Genomic DNA, 13,629 nt, shown 5'->3' with positions numbered 1-13,629 from the left:
GGCCAGTTAAAAATCTGCTTAGATCTGCGTCAGGACTCTGTTCATGGGTTCTGTCTGAGCTTTCCATCGGGAACCCATGAACGGAATTTAAACAAACCATAGGTTTTCCCGTTTGCATTACCATTTGATTTCAATGGTGATGGATCCGGTGCAAATGGTTTCCATTTGTCACTGTTTAAGGGTATGTGCACACACACTAATTACGTCCGTAATTGACGGACGTATTTCGGCCGCAAGTACCGGACCGAACACACTGCAGGGAGCCGGGCTCCTAGCATCATACTTATGTACGATGCTAGGAGTCACTGCCTCGCTGCAGGACAACTGTCCCGTACTGAAAACATGATTACAGTACGTGACAGTAGTTCCACGGAGAGGCAGGGACTCCTAGCATCGTACATAAGTATGATGCTAGGAGCCCGGCTCCCTGCAGTGTGTTCGGTCCGGTACTTGCGGCCGAAATACGTCTGTCAATTAAGGACGTAATTAGTGTGTGTGCACATACCCTAAGGGTTCCATCATTTTGATGTAGTCAATTTGGACTCCATTCATGGGTTCCCCTGAATGAATGCTCCGACAGAACCCATGAATGGAGTCCTGACGCAGATGTAAATTAAGCCTTATTGGTGAGCATATAATGCCTAATAACATGTGCCTTTGTACTGCCGGGGTACCATACTATTCTGGGTCTGCCAATGTGACCATTTAGTTGAAAGATTTTGCCCCGATGACTTGATTTCCCTGATGTTTGGTTAAATTAATAAAAGTTTAACCAATGATATGACTGCATATTTCACAGAAGTATTTATTGTCTTAAGACCTCCAGTGATAAATTTGCTGTGATAACCATTATATCTATCTTAGGCTGCATACGCATATCCAGCTTGCAAGCAAGTTGTCATCTGGCTGTGACTACTCCATCTTTAAGGTAAGACCACGCTTACAGAAATTACTTTTACCTTTTGCGATACTTTTGAGCCGTCATCTGGCTGATAAGTTGTTTGCATTGGAGGAACAGCAACGTTTATTCCATACATATGGCATTTGTGTTCATGACCTGTATTGGACACCTCTCTGGATGTGCCTGTTATGAGACCTAGTTGAAGGGAGAGGGGCTCTATAAGCTCCTTTATAAACCACTTCCATCTTTTCCCATGGGTACTTGGCAGTGTCTGCTTTGGCAGTTGGCTTAAACCTGAACTGTAAATATGCATTGGCGTGGGTTTAAAGAGGACCTGTCACTAGGTTATATAAGTAGAACTAGTTATCTTACCTGAATAAAGCTCTCCCTGATTCCAGCACTAATTTTCTGCAGTTAGCCAAAGGGGCGTGAACTACTTTCAAGCTGCCTCGTGCTGATTTTTCAGCATCAGAGGCAGGCAAGCCAGCTTCTCCCCATTGGCATATGGGGAGCCAACACAACAGTGGGCCATATTTCTGGAACTGGTGGGGGGGGGGGGGTGTCTAGGAAAAAAACAGCTCTGGAAGCAGGCATACAGCGCTATTCAGGTAAGTTCACCAGTACGACTTGTATGACCTGTCCCCTCTAAGAACCAGAAGCACCGCTCCATAAGCCATTAAGATCTTGACCTTCAGCCCGTGCGCTATCCATTCTGAGGACAAGCAAGCAGCAATTTTCACCTAATTCATTTTAAAATTGCATGTATAATCGTGATAATAAACAGCCAATCTGGGGTGTAACTTCAATCATGTCCACCGTGACACAACATCCGTAGGCCATTGCAGCATTATCATGGTACAATTTACAGCGTGGAAGGGGACCTGTGAAGAGGCTGTGTCACCGTCTGCATTATTCTTTCCTTGCACTTTATTAGTTGCAGTCTGCCACCTTAGTTCTTGGTTTTAAATCTGTAATTTTGGCTTGCTGCCGTACACTGGAACATAAGTACCTGCAGATTTCCAGTCAGATGTTCTTGAGATACCACCTAATACAGAAACCCTAACAGCTGATTGCGAGTAAACCCTTCAGACTTTATATATATATATATATATATATATATATATTATATAAATTTTTTCTTATTTTTTTCTTTTAGTTTGCACAAGATATGTTTTCAGATGCAGAACTTTCTGAAAATAAAATCTGTCCGACCTCTAGATAGGGTTGTCCCTGTAACATGCGTAAGATTTTTACAAACCACATTCAGATATAAGGAGCTGTCAGATTTATTGCAGAAATTTCTGACCCCTAAGGGTATGTGCACACGGTAGCAGGCTTTTACGTCTGAAATGACAGACTGTTTTCAAGGAGAAAACAGCTGCCTCGTTTCAGCCGTAAATGCTCCTCCTCACATTTTGCGAGCCTTCTCTGACACCCGTAAATTTTGAGCTGTGCTTCATTGAGTTCAATGAAGAACGGCTCAAATTACGTCTGAAAGAAGTGTCCTGCACTTCTTTTGACGAGGCTGTATTTTTACGCGTCGTCGTTTGACAGCTGTCAAACGACGACGCGTAAATGACAGCTTGTCTGCACAGTACGTCGGCAAACCCATTCAAATGAATGGGCAGATGTTTGCCGACGTATTGTAGCCCTATTTTCAGACGTAAAACAAGGCATAATACGCCTCGTTTACGTCTGAAAATAGGTTGTGTGAACCCAGCCTAACACTCAAGGGTATGTTCACACAATTAACCAAAAACATCTGAAAATACGGAGCTGTTTTCAAGGCAAAACCGCTCCTGATTTTTCAGACGTTTTTTTTAAGCCATGTTTTGAATATAGCTCCAAAAACTGCCACGAAAGAGTCCATGAAAAACTGCTTCAAAAAACATCCCAAGAAGTGACCTGCACTCCTTTTTAAAAAAGCCCATCTGAACAGAACGTCGTTTTTCCCATTGCAATCAATGGACAGATGTTTTGAGGCATTGTGCTTCCGATTTTGTGGCAGTTTACAGCCTGAAAAACGGCCAAAAATAGCCCGTGTGAACATACCCTAACAAGCATATGAGTCCATGCACTAGAAGTTTCTTAGGTGTGTAAATAAGATTATGCCACTTTTATTTTCACAGGATGGGATTGAACCCATGTGGGAAGATAGTCGGAACAAGAGGGGTGGAAGGTGGCTTATCACTCTTTCCAAGCAGCAACGACACAGTGACTTGGACTCCCTTTGGCTTCAGACAGTAAGTGAACAGCTGCTAGAAAGCGGAGCACAATGATAACTGGTGCTCTACACCCTTACTTGTGTGAAGGCCAGTATCCCATGACCTGGGTGGGAGGATAGGAACAGATTCATAACATTTTCTAGTATTCCTGAATAGAAGTGTAAATAGTACTGCGGTTCTAAAAACAATGTAGAAATTGTTCTTGGAATGTAATGAAAACCGTGTGTGTTCTCTTCGCAGTGCTCGTGGTATAGCCTCATAAGTCATTTAGGGATATAATTTAGACATAGGAATGCCCACCAATGCATCTAAAATAAAAAATATAAAGCAAATATTCCTGATCTTCGCTGTGTACACCAAACGCTGTTATCAGAAGCCTTGCTGAAGGCTCACGGCCCCTGGTGCAAGAGTTCAGCTTGGTGGGGGGGGGGGCCTGACCCCTGCGCACGCCTATTTCCAGCCGCCTTGACCAACAGTCTCCATGGATACTCCCACACAGTATTAATGCTGCCACCATAATCGGTTTGTTTTTTTTGTGCTAGTAGAACTAGACTTTTTATAAAACAAAATTGGTTCTGGATTAAATGGTCAGTGCTGTAAAACTAAGTTTTATGTAGAGTCTTGTATAGAAATGAGGAAATCTAAAAATCCTCATCTCCATAGATTGCAAGTCTTTAGTCCTGCACATCAAGTGTAATGGGAAAGCGGGTAGCACCTAATCTGCATATCTATCATATACCTACTCACACCCCCCCCCCCCCCACTAGCTGAGAAGGTGAAGGAAAAGCATAAATCTCTGCATTAATACTTTAGTTAGGCCTTAAAGTAGACCTAACTTAATTATGCCAAAGCCTATCCAACCATGGTGATCATATTGGCAGATATATTTTGAAGCTTTTTTTATTTTTTTTGCATGTATATCCATTTTTCACATTTACACACTGAACCTGATTAAACCAATCCTTAATCTTAAGCAAAAAAAAAAAAACTACTTATTTTGGAGAAAACACACTTTAATTTTGGTGTATAAATGTAACTAGTTCCACCATGTCTCTTGTCCAGTTGCTATGTCTTATTGGAGAAGTATTTAATGAACACAGTGAAGAAATCTGTGGTGCTGTCATTAACATTCGGGCAAAAGGAGATAAAATTGCAGTCTGGACCAAGGAGGCTGAAAACAGAGAGGCTGTTACTTATATTGGGTAAGACTGCACTAGGCCTGCATTTATTATTCTATCGTGATTTTTACAGGCTTTGCCTCTGGCAGGGCTAACTAGGAGCACAAAGATGGCAGACCCGCGATCGCATCACATGGGGGTTGACGTGCTGTGGTTAAACAGGCGGAATCAAAGTGATCTTTTTACCTGTTGCAGTGAGGTGTCGCTGTAACATACAGCCCGACACCTGCTCCGTATGGAGCCCCCTCAGCTGCTGTCGTGTGTGTGTGTGACATGTCGCCAAGGGTTAATGGTAATTCTTTGTTTTTGCCAGAATGTTTTTTGTTAATTTGATTTGACCCACAAATATAAAAATACAATACTTTCTTTGCTGTTCAAGACCTGAACTCATGAACTGGCTCTTTTCTAGTCTCCTGAAATACTGTTTTAATTTTCTGTAGTGACAGAATGTATAGCTGATGTACTACATCAAAATTGTATATCTGATGCATTTTATACAATATGATTAAGTGAATCCAAAGCGGTTACCCCCCCCCTCATTAAGGCCGGATTCATACGAGCGTTGCGCATCACGTCCGTGTAAAACAGCCATTTTTCACATCTGTGGTCTGCACTGTGGGTCGCGATATCACGCATCCCCCATAGCCTAGAGTCTATGGAGGGCTGCTTGAAGCATGAAAAGATAGGACATGTCCTATTTTCTCACGGACCCTTGACACGGTCCGTTGAAACAACGGCCATGTGAACGGCCACCTTGAATTGCATAGGCCCGCGTGACGGCCGTTGTTTTGACAGTCGTCACATGGACATATAACCCTTTCGTGTGAATAAGCCCTTAAAGTGAGGTTCTTTTGCCATATCGAACTCTTTAGATGTTGCATACTGTGGTCCCATTCATTTCCGAGATAAGGGGTAATTTATTAGAAGAATGAATTAAAGTGGATACTTCCCATGAAAAACTAAAGCATACTTGGGGTCAGTTCACATGGTGGATTTTGCTTGGTGGGTCCTGTTCAAAATCCGCTGTGGAATCATTCCTGCTGTCGGCAGGAAGATTTCTCCTCCCATCCACTTCAATAGGAGGTTCGGGCAGAATCTGCCCGCTCATCGGGCTGGACGTGTTTTCCCGCTAGCTGAAAAACATCAGCCAGCGCGAAAACCGAAGCATCCAGCTCCCATTAAAATGAATGCGAGGCTGAATTTTGCAGCAAATCTCGCTGTGTGAACATACCCTTAAGGGAACACTCCAGGAAAAATCTCTACGGTTATGCCTTTTGCAGGTCCTGTGAAAGACCATATTTATCTGGTGTTCTTTGAATCCTTGCGTCATCTACCGCTTTCTCAGACCCTGCACTAGGCATAACCATGTATAACTTTTGCCAATAGTGTTCTGATAATGGAGTAACTGTCATTACCTGCCCAAAAAATCTTCTACTAGAACTGTAAAGCTGGCCATACATTTTTAGATATATAAACATGCTTATATACATTTTATTTTCCTTCTCAACAGTAGAGTGTATAAAGAGAGACTGGGCCTGTCTTCCAAAGTGGTCATTGGCTATCAAGCGCATGCAGACACTGCTACCAAGAGCAGCTCCCTTACCAAGAATAAGTTTGTGGTATGAAGACCCTACTGTATCTAGATGGTGGTTTTTTTGTTCGTTTTTTTTTTTTTTTCTTTTTTTCTTGGTAGATATGTCAAGAGCGCATTAAGTATATCATTTATTTAAATGTAAATAAAATAATATACCCTTCATTCTTTTGGTGTTTCCGTGCAGACTCGTGGCATTTTTTAAGGGCAAACTTTATTTAAGGGGTTTGAAGGAGTTTTAATAGAAATAATTAAGTAAATACTTATGGCATACGGTAGCACGTGACAAAACTATTCTACTTGACACAAGGACTCTATATGGAGCCATGTTATGTTGTCCCCTTTGTTTACACTGACAAACAGTAGTAGTTGTAGGGGAGGGTGTCATTCAGTCAACTAACAATTATTTCCTATTTTGTTCCAAATTTGAAATATGAATATAGACTATTCAGTATGTCGGCTTTTATAAAAAAATGTGTTTTTTTTGTCTGAATGGGTGCATTTCAGTGATGGAGGCAGACCTGCTACTTTACTGGTCATGCTCTAGGAAAAACAAAAAAAACAAAACGCTCACTCTTAATATTGATGTTTTGAAACCTGCCAAGTCTATTTCTGTAGTCTGTTTTCACAAATTTATCTTTTACTAAGTATGGAGTTATATCTTTTCGTTAATTTCTTATATATGATTAAAACATGTTGTACATGTACAACAATACATTAGGGAATTGCTCTGATTGACTTAACGTCTGTCATTTAAATAGCGGTCATCGCTTTAGAACTGCGCAATTAATTGAAACAAAAAACAGAAATTTAGCACAATTAATCGACGTCAACTTGCGCATTTTGTTTTTATTTTATTTTTTTCGGTTTAAACGGCATCTTCAGGATGCAGATAGTTGAATCCAATGGTAGAGTAGGGGGCCCTAAGGTCCATGCTTTAACATTCATGATGTATCACCGGATGTGAGGCAGTGATGTCATCACACCTGTCTCCACAGACCGGAGGAGCAGACAGAGGGTTCTCCAACTCGTCACTAAAACTGTGGTGTGTGTGTGTGTTATATACAACAGGCTCTGGATAAACATGAATTCAATGGCGTAGCATGTAAAATGGGGTGTGGCCTAAATAGTTCATTAATCGAGGTTACATGTTCAATTAATCAGGATTTTTATTTGGGTCATAATTGCCCAGTCCTACATAGTACTTTTTTTTTTTTTTTCCCCTCCCCTGCAGCAACATTATTTTAGGGTACATTTAAAGTCAAAAAAGTATTTACTTGACTACCTTTTTGGAACTGTACTTGTTTGTTACATCAAGCCTGTGTGCACATTTAAGTTTAAACACAAGTAAAAATAATGTAATATTTCTCATTGTTATTGACTCTTCATCGTGGTTTTTTTTGAGAAATTTAAGCGACTTATGATGTGACAATTGTTCAGTGTATGGTCAGTTGAACAAAGAAGCCTGTTATTTTTACAATAGTATATTTACATTAGCCCATTAGAAACAGTGGTCACCATTGATGGATCCTAATTGCAAAGGTTATAACCTTTTACTCAAGTACTAAATCTCCTATTTTGTAGCTTCTAATCAAATGATGGTAAACTGTCACTATCTTTCTTTTCAACATTTGATATCCATGTGCCTGGACAATTTAAAACCCGCTCCTGTTTTATCTTGTGGTGAAAAAAACCAAAACGGGACTTGAGGGATTTTGTTAATGAAAGAACAAGCCATTGTATTTGCTCGGAGGGGAAGTCAACAAAGACCGGCTGGGACCACTGTAGTGGTGATGGAGCTATGGGGGATTAAACAGCTCAGTATTGTGTGCTATACAATCCCTTTCAGAGATGTTCATATGTGGCATATTTGTTTCAGAAATTGCTTTGACTGTTCCATACAGGGGTGTAGCTAAAGGCTCATGCGCCCTGTTGCAAAAGTTCTCTTTATGACTGACAGCTTTAAACTAGGTTCTTTAAATAGACATTAACTTTTCAAACCTGCTGACCTAATATATCTGACAACTTTTGTAGTTTACTTACTGTTAAAATTCAGCTGTTATATAAATGCAAAATTTGTATGAAGTTGCTATAATATATATATATATATATATATATATATATATATATATAATTTATTTATTTATTTTTCTTTCAAATGTTGGCGGGCATGCGTGTGTGTGTGTGTGTGTGTGTGTGTGTGTTATAAAATTTAGTGTGTGTAGCAACGTCGGGGGCCACCTCTAGGGGCGGATTCCCTGGCAACGCTCTGGCTGGGGAGTTCTCTCCTGGTAGAGCCCCTGACGTCACTCTCCATATATCGACAGCGAACTCGGCAACTACCTCTAGGAGCGGAATCCCTGGCGAGAGCATCGGCAACTCTCTGGAGGAGTGAACGGCAGAGCCGGAAGCAAATAGTTTTTCCTACTCTGCCATAATAGCCAATTGTATCTGCGTCCTGAGGATGCAGATACAATTTAATGAGGCAGTTGCTGGGATGTGTCTGGGATAGTAATTTGCCGGGACGGTCTCGAATTTACAAACTCTGGACTGTTGGCAACTTTGATAGATATAATTTTTATTTTTTTATTTTTTTTACTGTGCAAAGGTTTTAGGTGGTTGAAAGCATTCTTACTTTGCATTTTGTTAACCTATTCGCACATCTATATTTTCAGAAAAATGCTGCAAAGTGAATAAATAGAGATCAATATTTTTTGTGACCACCATTTGCATTCAAAACCGCATCAATTCTTCTATATGTCTGCACAAAGTGTTCAAATGAATGAAAGTTGGCAGGGAGGTTTTCCATACATCTTGGAGAACTAACCACAGATCTGTGGATGTAGGCCTCCCCAAATCCTTCTATGATGTGATCAGGGCTCTGTGGGGGGGGGGGGGGGGGCCATATCCTCACTTCCAGGGTTACTTGCTCTTAACCCCTTTTGGACGAAGCGCTTTTTTTTTTTTTTTCTGTCAATAGGGTGGTGTGTGGCTTATTTTTTGAGGGAGGATTTTCTTTTGGTACTACTTTATAGTTCCATATAATATACTGGGAAACTGAAAAAATTCTTTGCGGGCTGAAGTTGGGAAAAAAAACTGCGTTTCCTCTGTTTGGGTTTCGTTTTTACGGATTTCACTGTGCCGTAAAAATGCCAACTTAACTTTATTCTGTGGCTCAATACGATTACGGTGATACCAAATTTGATATATTTTTTTTTTTTATTTTTTTTATTAAACTAACAAAGTAAAATAAAATTTGTTGCGATATCCATAAATTTTTATTTTTTTCACCGATCGAGCAGTGTCAACTTATTTTTTGCGGGTCAAGCTGGAGTTTTACTCGGTACAGTTTGTCTTTTTTGGTAGGTAGAACTTTGATCGCTTATTTATTTTTTTGTAATTGAGTGAAGTTGACCAAAAAACTGATTTTGGCGGCTTTTATTTTTTTTTTACGGTGTTCACTGTGACTATGTCTGCATCCTCAGGACTGTGATATGAAATGGTCTTCCACAACCTCACCTTTTGTCGCATAATTTGGCAGTTCTTCACCCAGTTTTAAAAAGACTCTGTCACCAGATTATCAAATCCCTATCTCCTATTGCATGTGATCGGCGCTGCAATGTAGATAACAGTAACGTTTTTGTTTGTTTTTTGGAAAACCGATCATTTTTGGCCAAGTTATGAGCAATTTTATATTTATGCAAATGAGCCTTTCTAATGGACAACTGGGCGTGTATTGTGTTTGTAACATCTGGGTGTGTTTACTTGTTTTACTAGCTGGCCGTTGTGAATAGAAATGTATGACGCTGACATACACTTCTATTCACAACGGCCAGCTAGTAAAACAAGTAAACACGCCCAGATGTTACAAACACAATACACGCCCAGTTGTCCATTAGAAAGGCTCATTTGCATAAATATAAAATCGCTCATCTTGGCCAAAAATGATTGGTCTCCAAAAAACAAAAATAAAACTTATCTACATTGCAGCGCCGATCACATGCAATAGGAGATAGGGATTTGATAATCTGGTGACAGAGCCTCTTTAAGCCTCCTACACTGCTGTTTCTGTTATAGTTAATGACCGTTTCAACCTACAGAGTAAAATAATGATCATTGTTACATGTTTGGTTTAATTAAGCATACACCTGACTATAATCCTACAAAATCCATGACTTGTGCAAGTGTACCTAGAAGAATTTATGCTGTTTGAAGGAGCATAAAATATTGATTTGATTATGGATTTATTTTCTGTTCATTCACTGAATAATTTGCTTTTAGCAATTAAACAAAATAAAGGCCTCGTGCACACTTCCATGGCCAGTTTCACAGCCAGTTTTGACGGAGCCGTGTGCCCGTTTTAGCGGCCATGTGATTTACATGTTGCCGAGCATGGTAGTGTCCAGGGTGCTGAAAGAGCATGGGTGTTCAGCGCTAGTCAATGTCCAGGGTGCTGGAAGAGTTAATGTGCTGCACTGATTGGCGGTAACTCTTTCAGCGACCGTGACTAGTGCTGAAGAATACAATTTTAATTAAATAAAAAATCAAAATCTGTTCATACTTACCCAGTACTCCCTGCATTTTCCTCATGTCTGGCCTCCTGGATGATGTTTCATCCCATGTCACCGCTGCAGCCAATCACAGGCTGTAGTGGCGGTCACGCAAGTCTGGATGACGTCAGAAGGACGGCCTCCAGGGATGACTCTTTATCCCACGTGACCGCCTCTGCAGCCAATCACAGGCTGCAGCAGCCACATGGACTGCTGCGTCATACAGAAAGGTCGGACTGGAGGAAGAAGAGGGACTCGTCACCAAGACAACGACCAGGGTACGTATGAACTGCTTTTTATTTTATCAGCAGCCTCTTTTTCTCTATCAGTGCTGGATAGAGAGAAGTGGCTGCCGATTAGTGTAATATATCTGTAATGTACTTCTGCCCGCCCGGGAGTTGCTAGGCAACGGCTTCCGTGTGACTTCAGTTTTTTTGACGGCCCCATTGACTTGCATGGGCCTCACGGTCACGGAATCTCGGACCAAAGTAGGACATGATCTACTTTTGTCGGAAAGGGAGCAACGAGCCCGTAAAAAAAAAAAAAACCTGAAGTGTGCATGGCCCCCATTGAAATGAATGAATCAATCAGGGTGCTAGCCGTCAGAAAAACGGCTAGCACCCTGAAGAGAAAGACTGAAGTGTGCAGGAGGCCTTACACTTCTATGTTTTCAAAACAGTCTTACTTTGCAGCATTTTTCCACAACTGCCTAAAACTTTTGCACAGTAATGTGTGTATGTACTAGTCCTACTCAATTGATTTAGAATATAATAAAAAAGTTAGTGTAGCTAAACGTTCGACAAACTTCTGACATGTCATAGAGACATGTCAGAAGTTTGTATTGGGGGGGGGTCTGAGTATGGAGATGCCCACCAATCCCTAGAACGAAGTAGCTGAAGTGTTCGTGTGAGCACTCAGCTGCTTCGTGCCTGTTCGGCTTTTTCCGGAAATAAATGTATCGGTGTACGGACTCAATACAAAGTCTATGAGCCTGTACGCTTTGCGGAAAAAGCTGAACAGAAACGAAGCAGCTGAGTGCTTCAGCTGCTTTGTTCTAGCGATTTGGTGGGGGTCTTGGTGCTCGGACCCCCACCAATCCAAACTTTTAACATGTCACTATGACATGTCAGAAGTTTGTCGAGCGTTTAGCTGCACTTTAATTCATTCCAGTGATGCAATTCAAAAAGTGAAACTCGTATATAGATTCATTACACACACTGATCTATTGCCAGCGTTTTTTTTCTTTTAATGTTGATGATTATGGCAAGCCATTAATGAAAAACCAAAATTTAGTGTCTCAGAAAATCAGAATGTTCTATAAGCTGGACTAACGGATTTAGTGAAAGCGGGTCCTGCTAGTCTCTGACATGCGTGCTCCACCTGCTATTCATCACATCTAAGTTAATAGTCCGTGGGACTGACAGATTCAGATATACGGGATGTCTATTCACAATCTCTGCAATTCGTTACTCTGTCTGTGGTAGTTACAGCTGAGGACGCGTAATCTCGTTGTAACCTGTCATTTGCCGCGTAATCTTGCGAGCGTACGCTTCCTGTGCTGTAACTACCACAGACATTGTAACGAAGTGCAGCGTTTGTGAATAGACATTCCGTGGAATGTCTATTCACTGTCAAAACACTTCAGTATTGTTAATGTGTTAGTATAAGGGTATGTGCACACACACTAATTACGTCCGTAATTGACGGACGTATTTCGGCCGCAAGTCCAGGACCGAACACAGTTCAAGGAGCCGGGCTCCTAGCATCATACTTATGTACGATGCTAGAAGTCCCTGCCTCGCTGCAGGACAACTGTCCCGTACTGTAAACATGATTACAGTACGGGACAGTTGTCCTGCAGCGAGGCAGGGACTCCTAGCATCGTACATAACTATGATGCTAGGAGCCCGGCTCCCTGCACTGTGTTCGGTCCGGTACTTGTGGCCGAAATACGTCCGTCAATTACGGACGTAATTAGTGTGTATGCACATACCCTAAGACAGCACATAAGGATCTAGCAGGATCCCTATGCGCTGTGTAAATGAATGGAGAGGAGTGAATGATGCTGATTGGTCAGTGTCATACACCCCCCTGTACAACGCCCACTTGGTCTAAAGTAAAAATACGCCCACTAGGGCATTAAGCAACTCGTTAGCATAAATCTAAAAACGCTAATAGTGTTAAAAATAGATCGTTTTTTTTTTAAATAAAATAAAAAAGCACTGCTGTCACCTACATTATAGCGCCCATCTCCTTATGTAGGAGATGGGGCACTTATGTGGTGACAGAGCCTCTTTAAACTACGTTTTCTTTAAGAGATGTGATTGTGAGACAAGTGCGTTATTATACAGATCTATGCATTTATAAACTATTCAATAATGCTGTATGTTTATGCAACATATCACTGTGTTTAGTGGTTAACATAATGATGTAGAGGTGATTGCATTAAGGGAGCCTGTAAAGTCTGATGTAGGAGACAGGTTTGGTTAACTGTGGTTATAAATAAAGTGTAGTGTCATAGTGACGTATTCTATGATTAAGAATGGCTCTGTTTGAAACGTGTAAGCCTCACACACCCTACCTGCGCTCTGTTCACTTTCTTTTTTTAATGCGTTGCCAATAAAAAGTTATATTTTTATATGGCTGTGCTGGAAAAACTTCGTCTTATGGGTGAGCATACTGTTAGGCCCCATGCACACGGCTATTCCCGCAATCTCGGCCCACGATTGCGGGCACGGCTGCCTGCATTTTTCGGGCCGTGCTCCCATACCAAGTATGGAAGCACGGCGCGAAAACCATAAAAAAAAACAGATATGTTCCATAATTCCTGGCACAATTTTACTGCCAGGACACCCTTCCGTAGCAATACGGAAAGGTGTCTGTGGCCAATAGAACTGAATGGGCCCGTAATTGTGGGCACTTTTACGGTCATGTGCATGGGGCCTAGTTTGCTATATAGGCCCTAGTTACTAAAGTAACTGTAGATAATCATGGTGTGGTGGGCTATGGCTGATCTGGGACTCTGGTTGTAATTGTGAACACTGCAGCCCCTATAGTTACGCCACTGCTTTACAGACTCAGTAGAAGCATATCCGCATAATAGTGCCATACAGGGCCAACATTATACCATCATACACAGTGGTGAATTGTCATAGGGGTGTTTGGTGAAGCTGCCCGAGGCTCC

General features: G+C 41.3%; 1 protein-coding gene across 1 annotated transcript in view; it reads left to right on the top strand.

Moving 5' to 3' along the window:
* EIF4E1B (eukaryotic translation initiation factor 4E family member 1B) overlaps positions 1–6,004 on the top strand; it is a 38,728-nt gene extending 32,724 nt beyond the window's left edge. The window contains exons 5-8 of the mRNA XM_075859385.1: positions 865–928; positions 3,031–3,144; positions 4,189–4,328; positions 5,815–6,004. Coding sequence (XP_075715500.1) covers positions 865–928; positions 3,031–3,144; positions 4,189–4,328; positions 5,815–5,929 — 433 coding nt within the window. The 3' untranslated portion in view covers positions 5,930–6,004. The remainder of the gene's footprint in view (positions 1–864; positions 929–3,030; positions 3,145–4,188; positions 4,329–5,814) is intronic.
* Positions 6,005–13,629: the final 7,625 nt, after the last annotated feature.

The sequence above is a fragment of the Rhinoderma darwinii genome, chromosome 3 (genome assembly GCF_050947455.1).
Source record: "Rhinoderma darwinii isolate aRhiDar2 chromosome 3, aRhiDar2.hap1, whole genome shotgun sequence".
NCBI classification, from domain to species: Eukaryota; Metazoa; Chordata; class Amphibia; order Anura; family Rhinodermatidae; genus Rhinoderma; species Rhinoderma darwinii.
The sequence above is the reverse complement of the archived record's forward strand: the minus strand, read 5'-3'. Positions and strand labels throughout refer to the sequence as shown.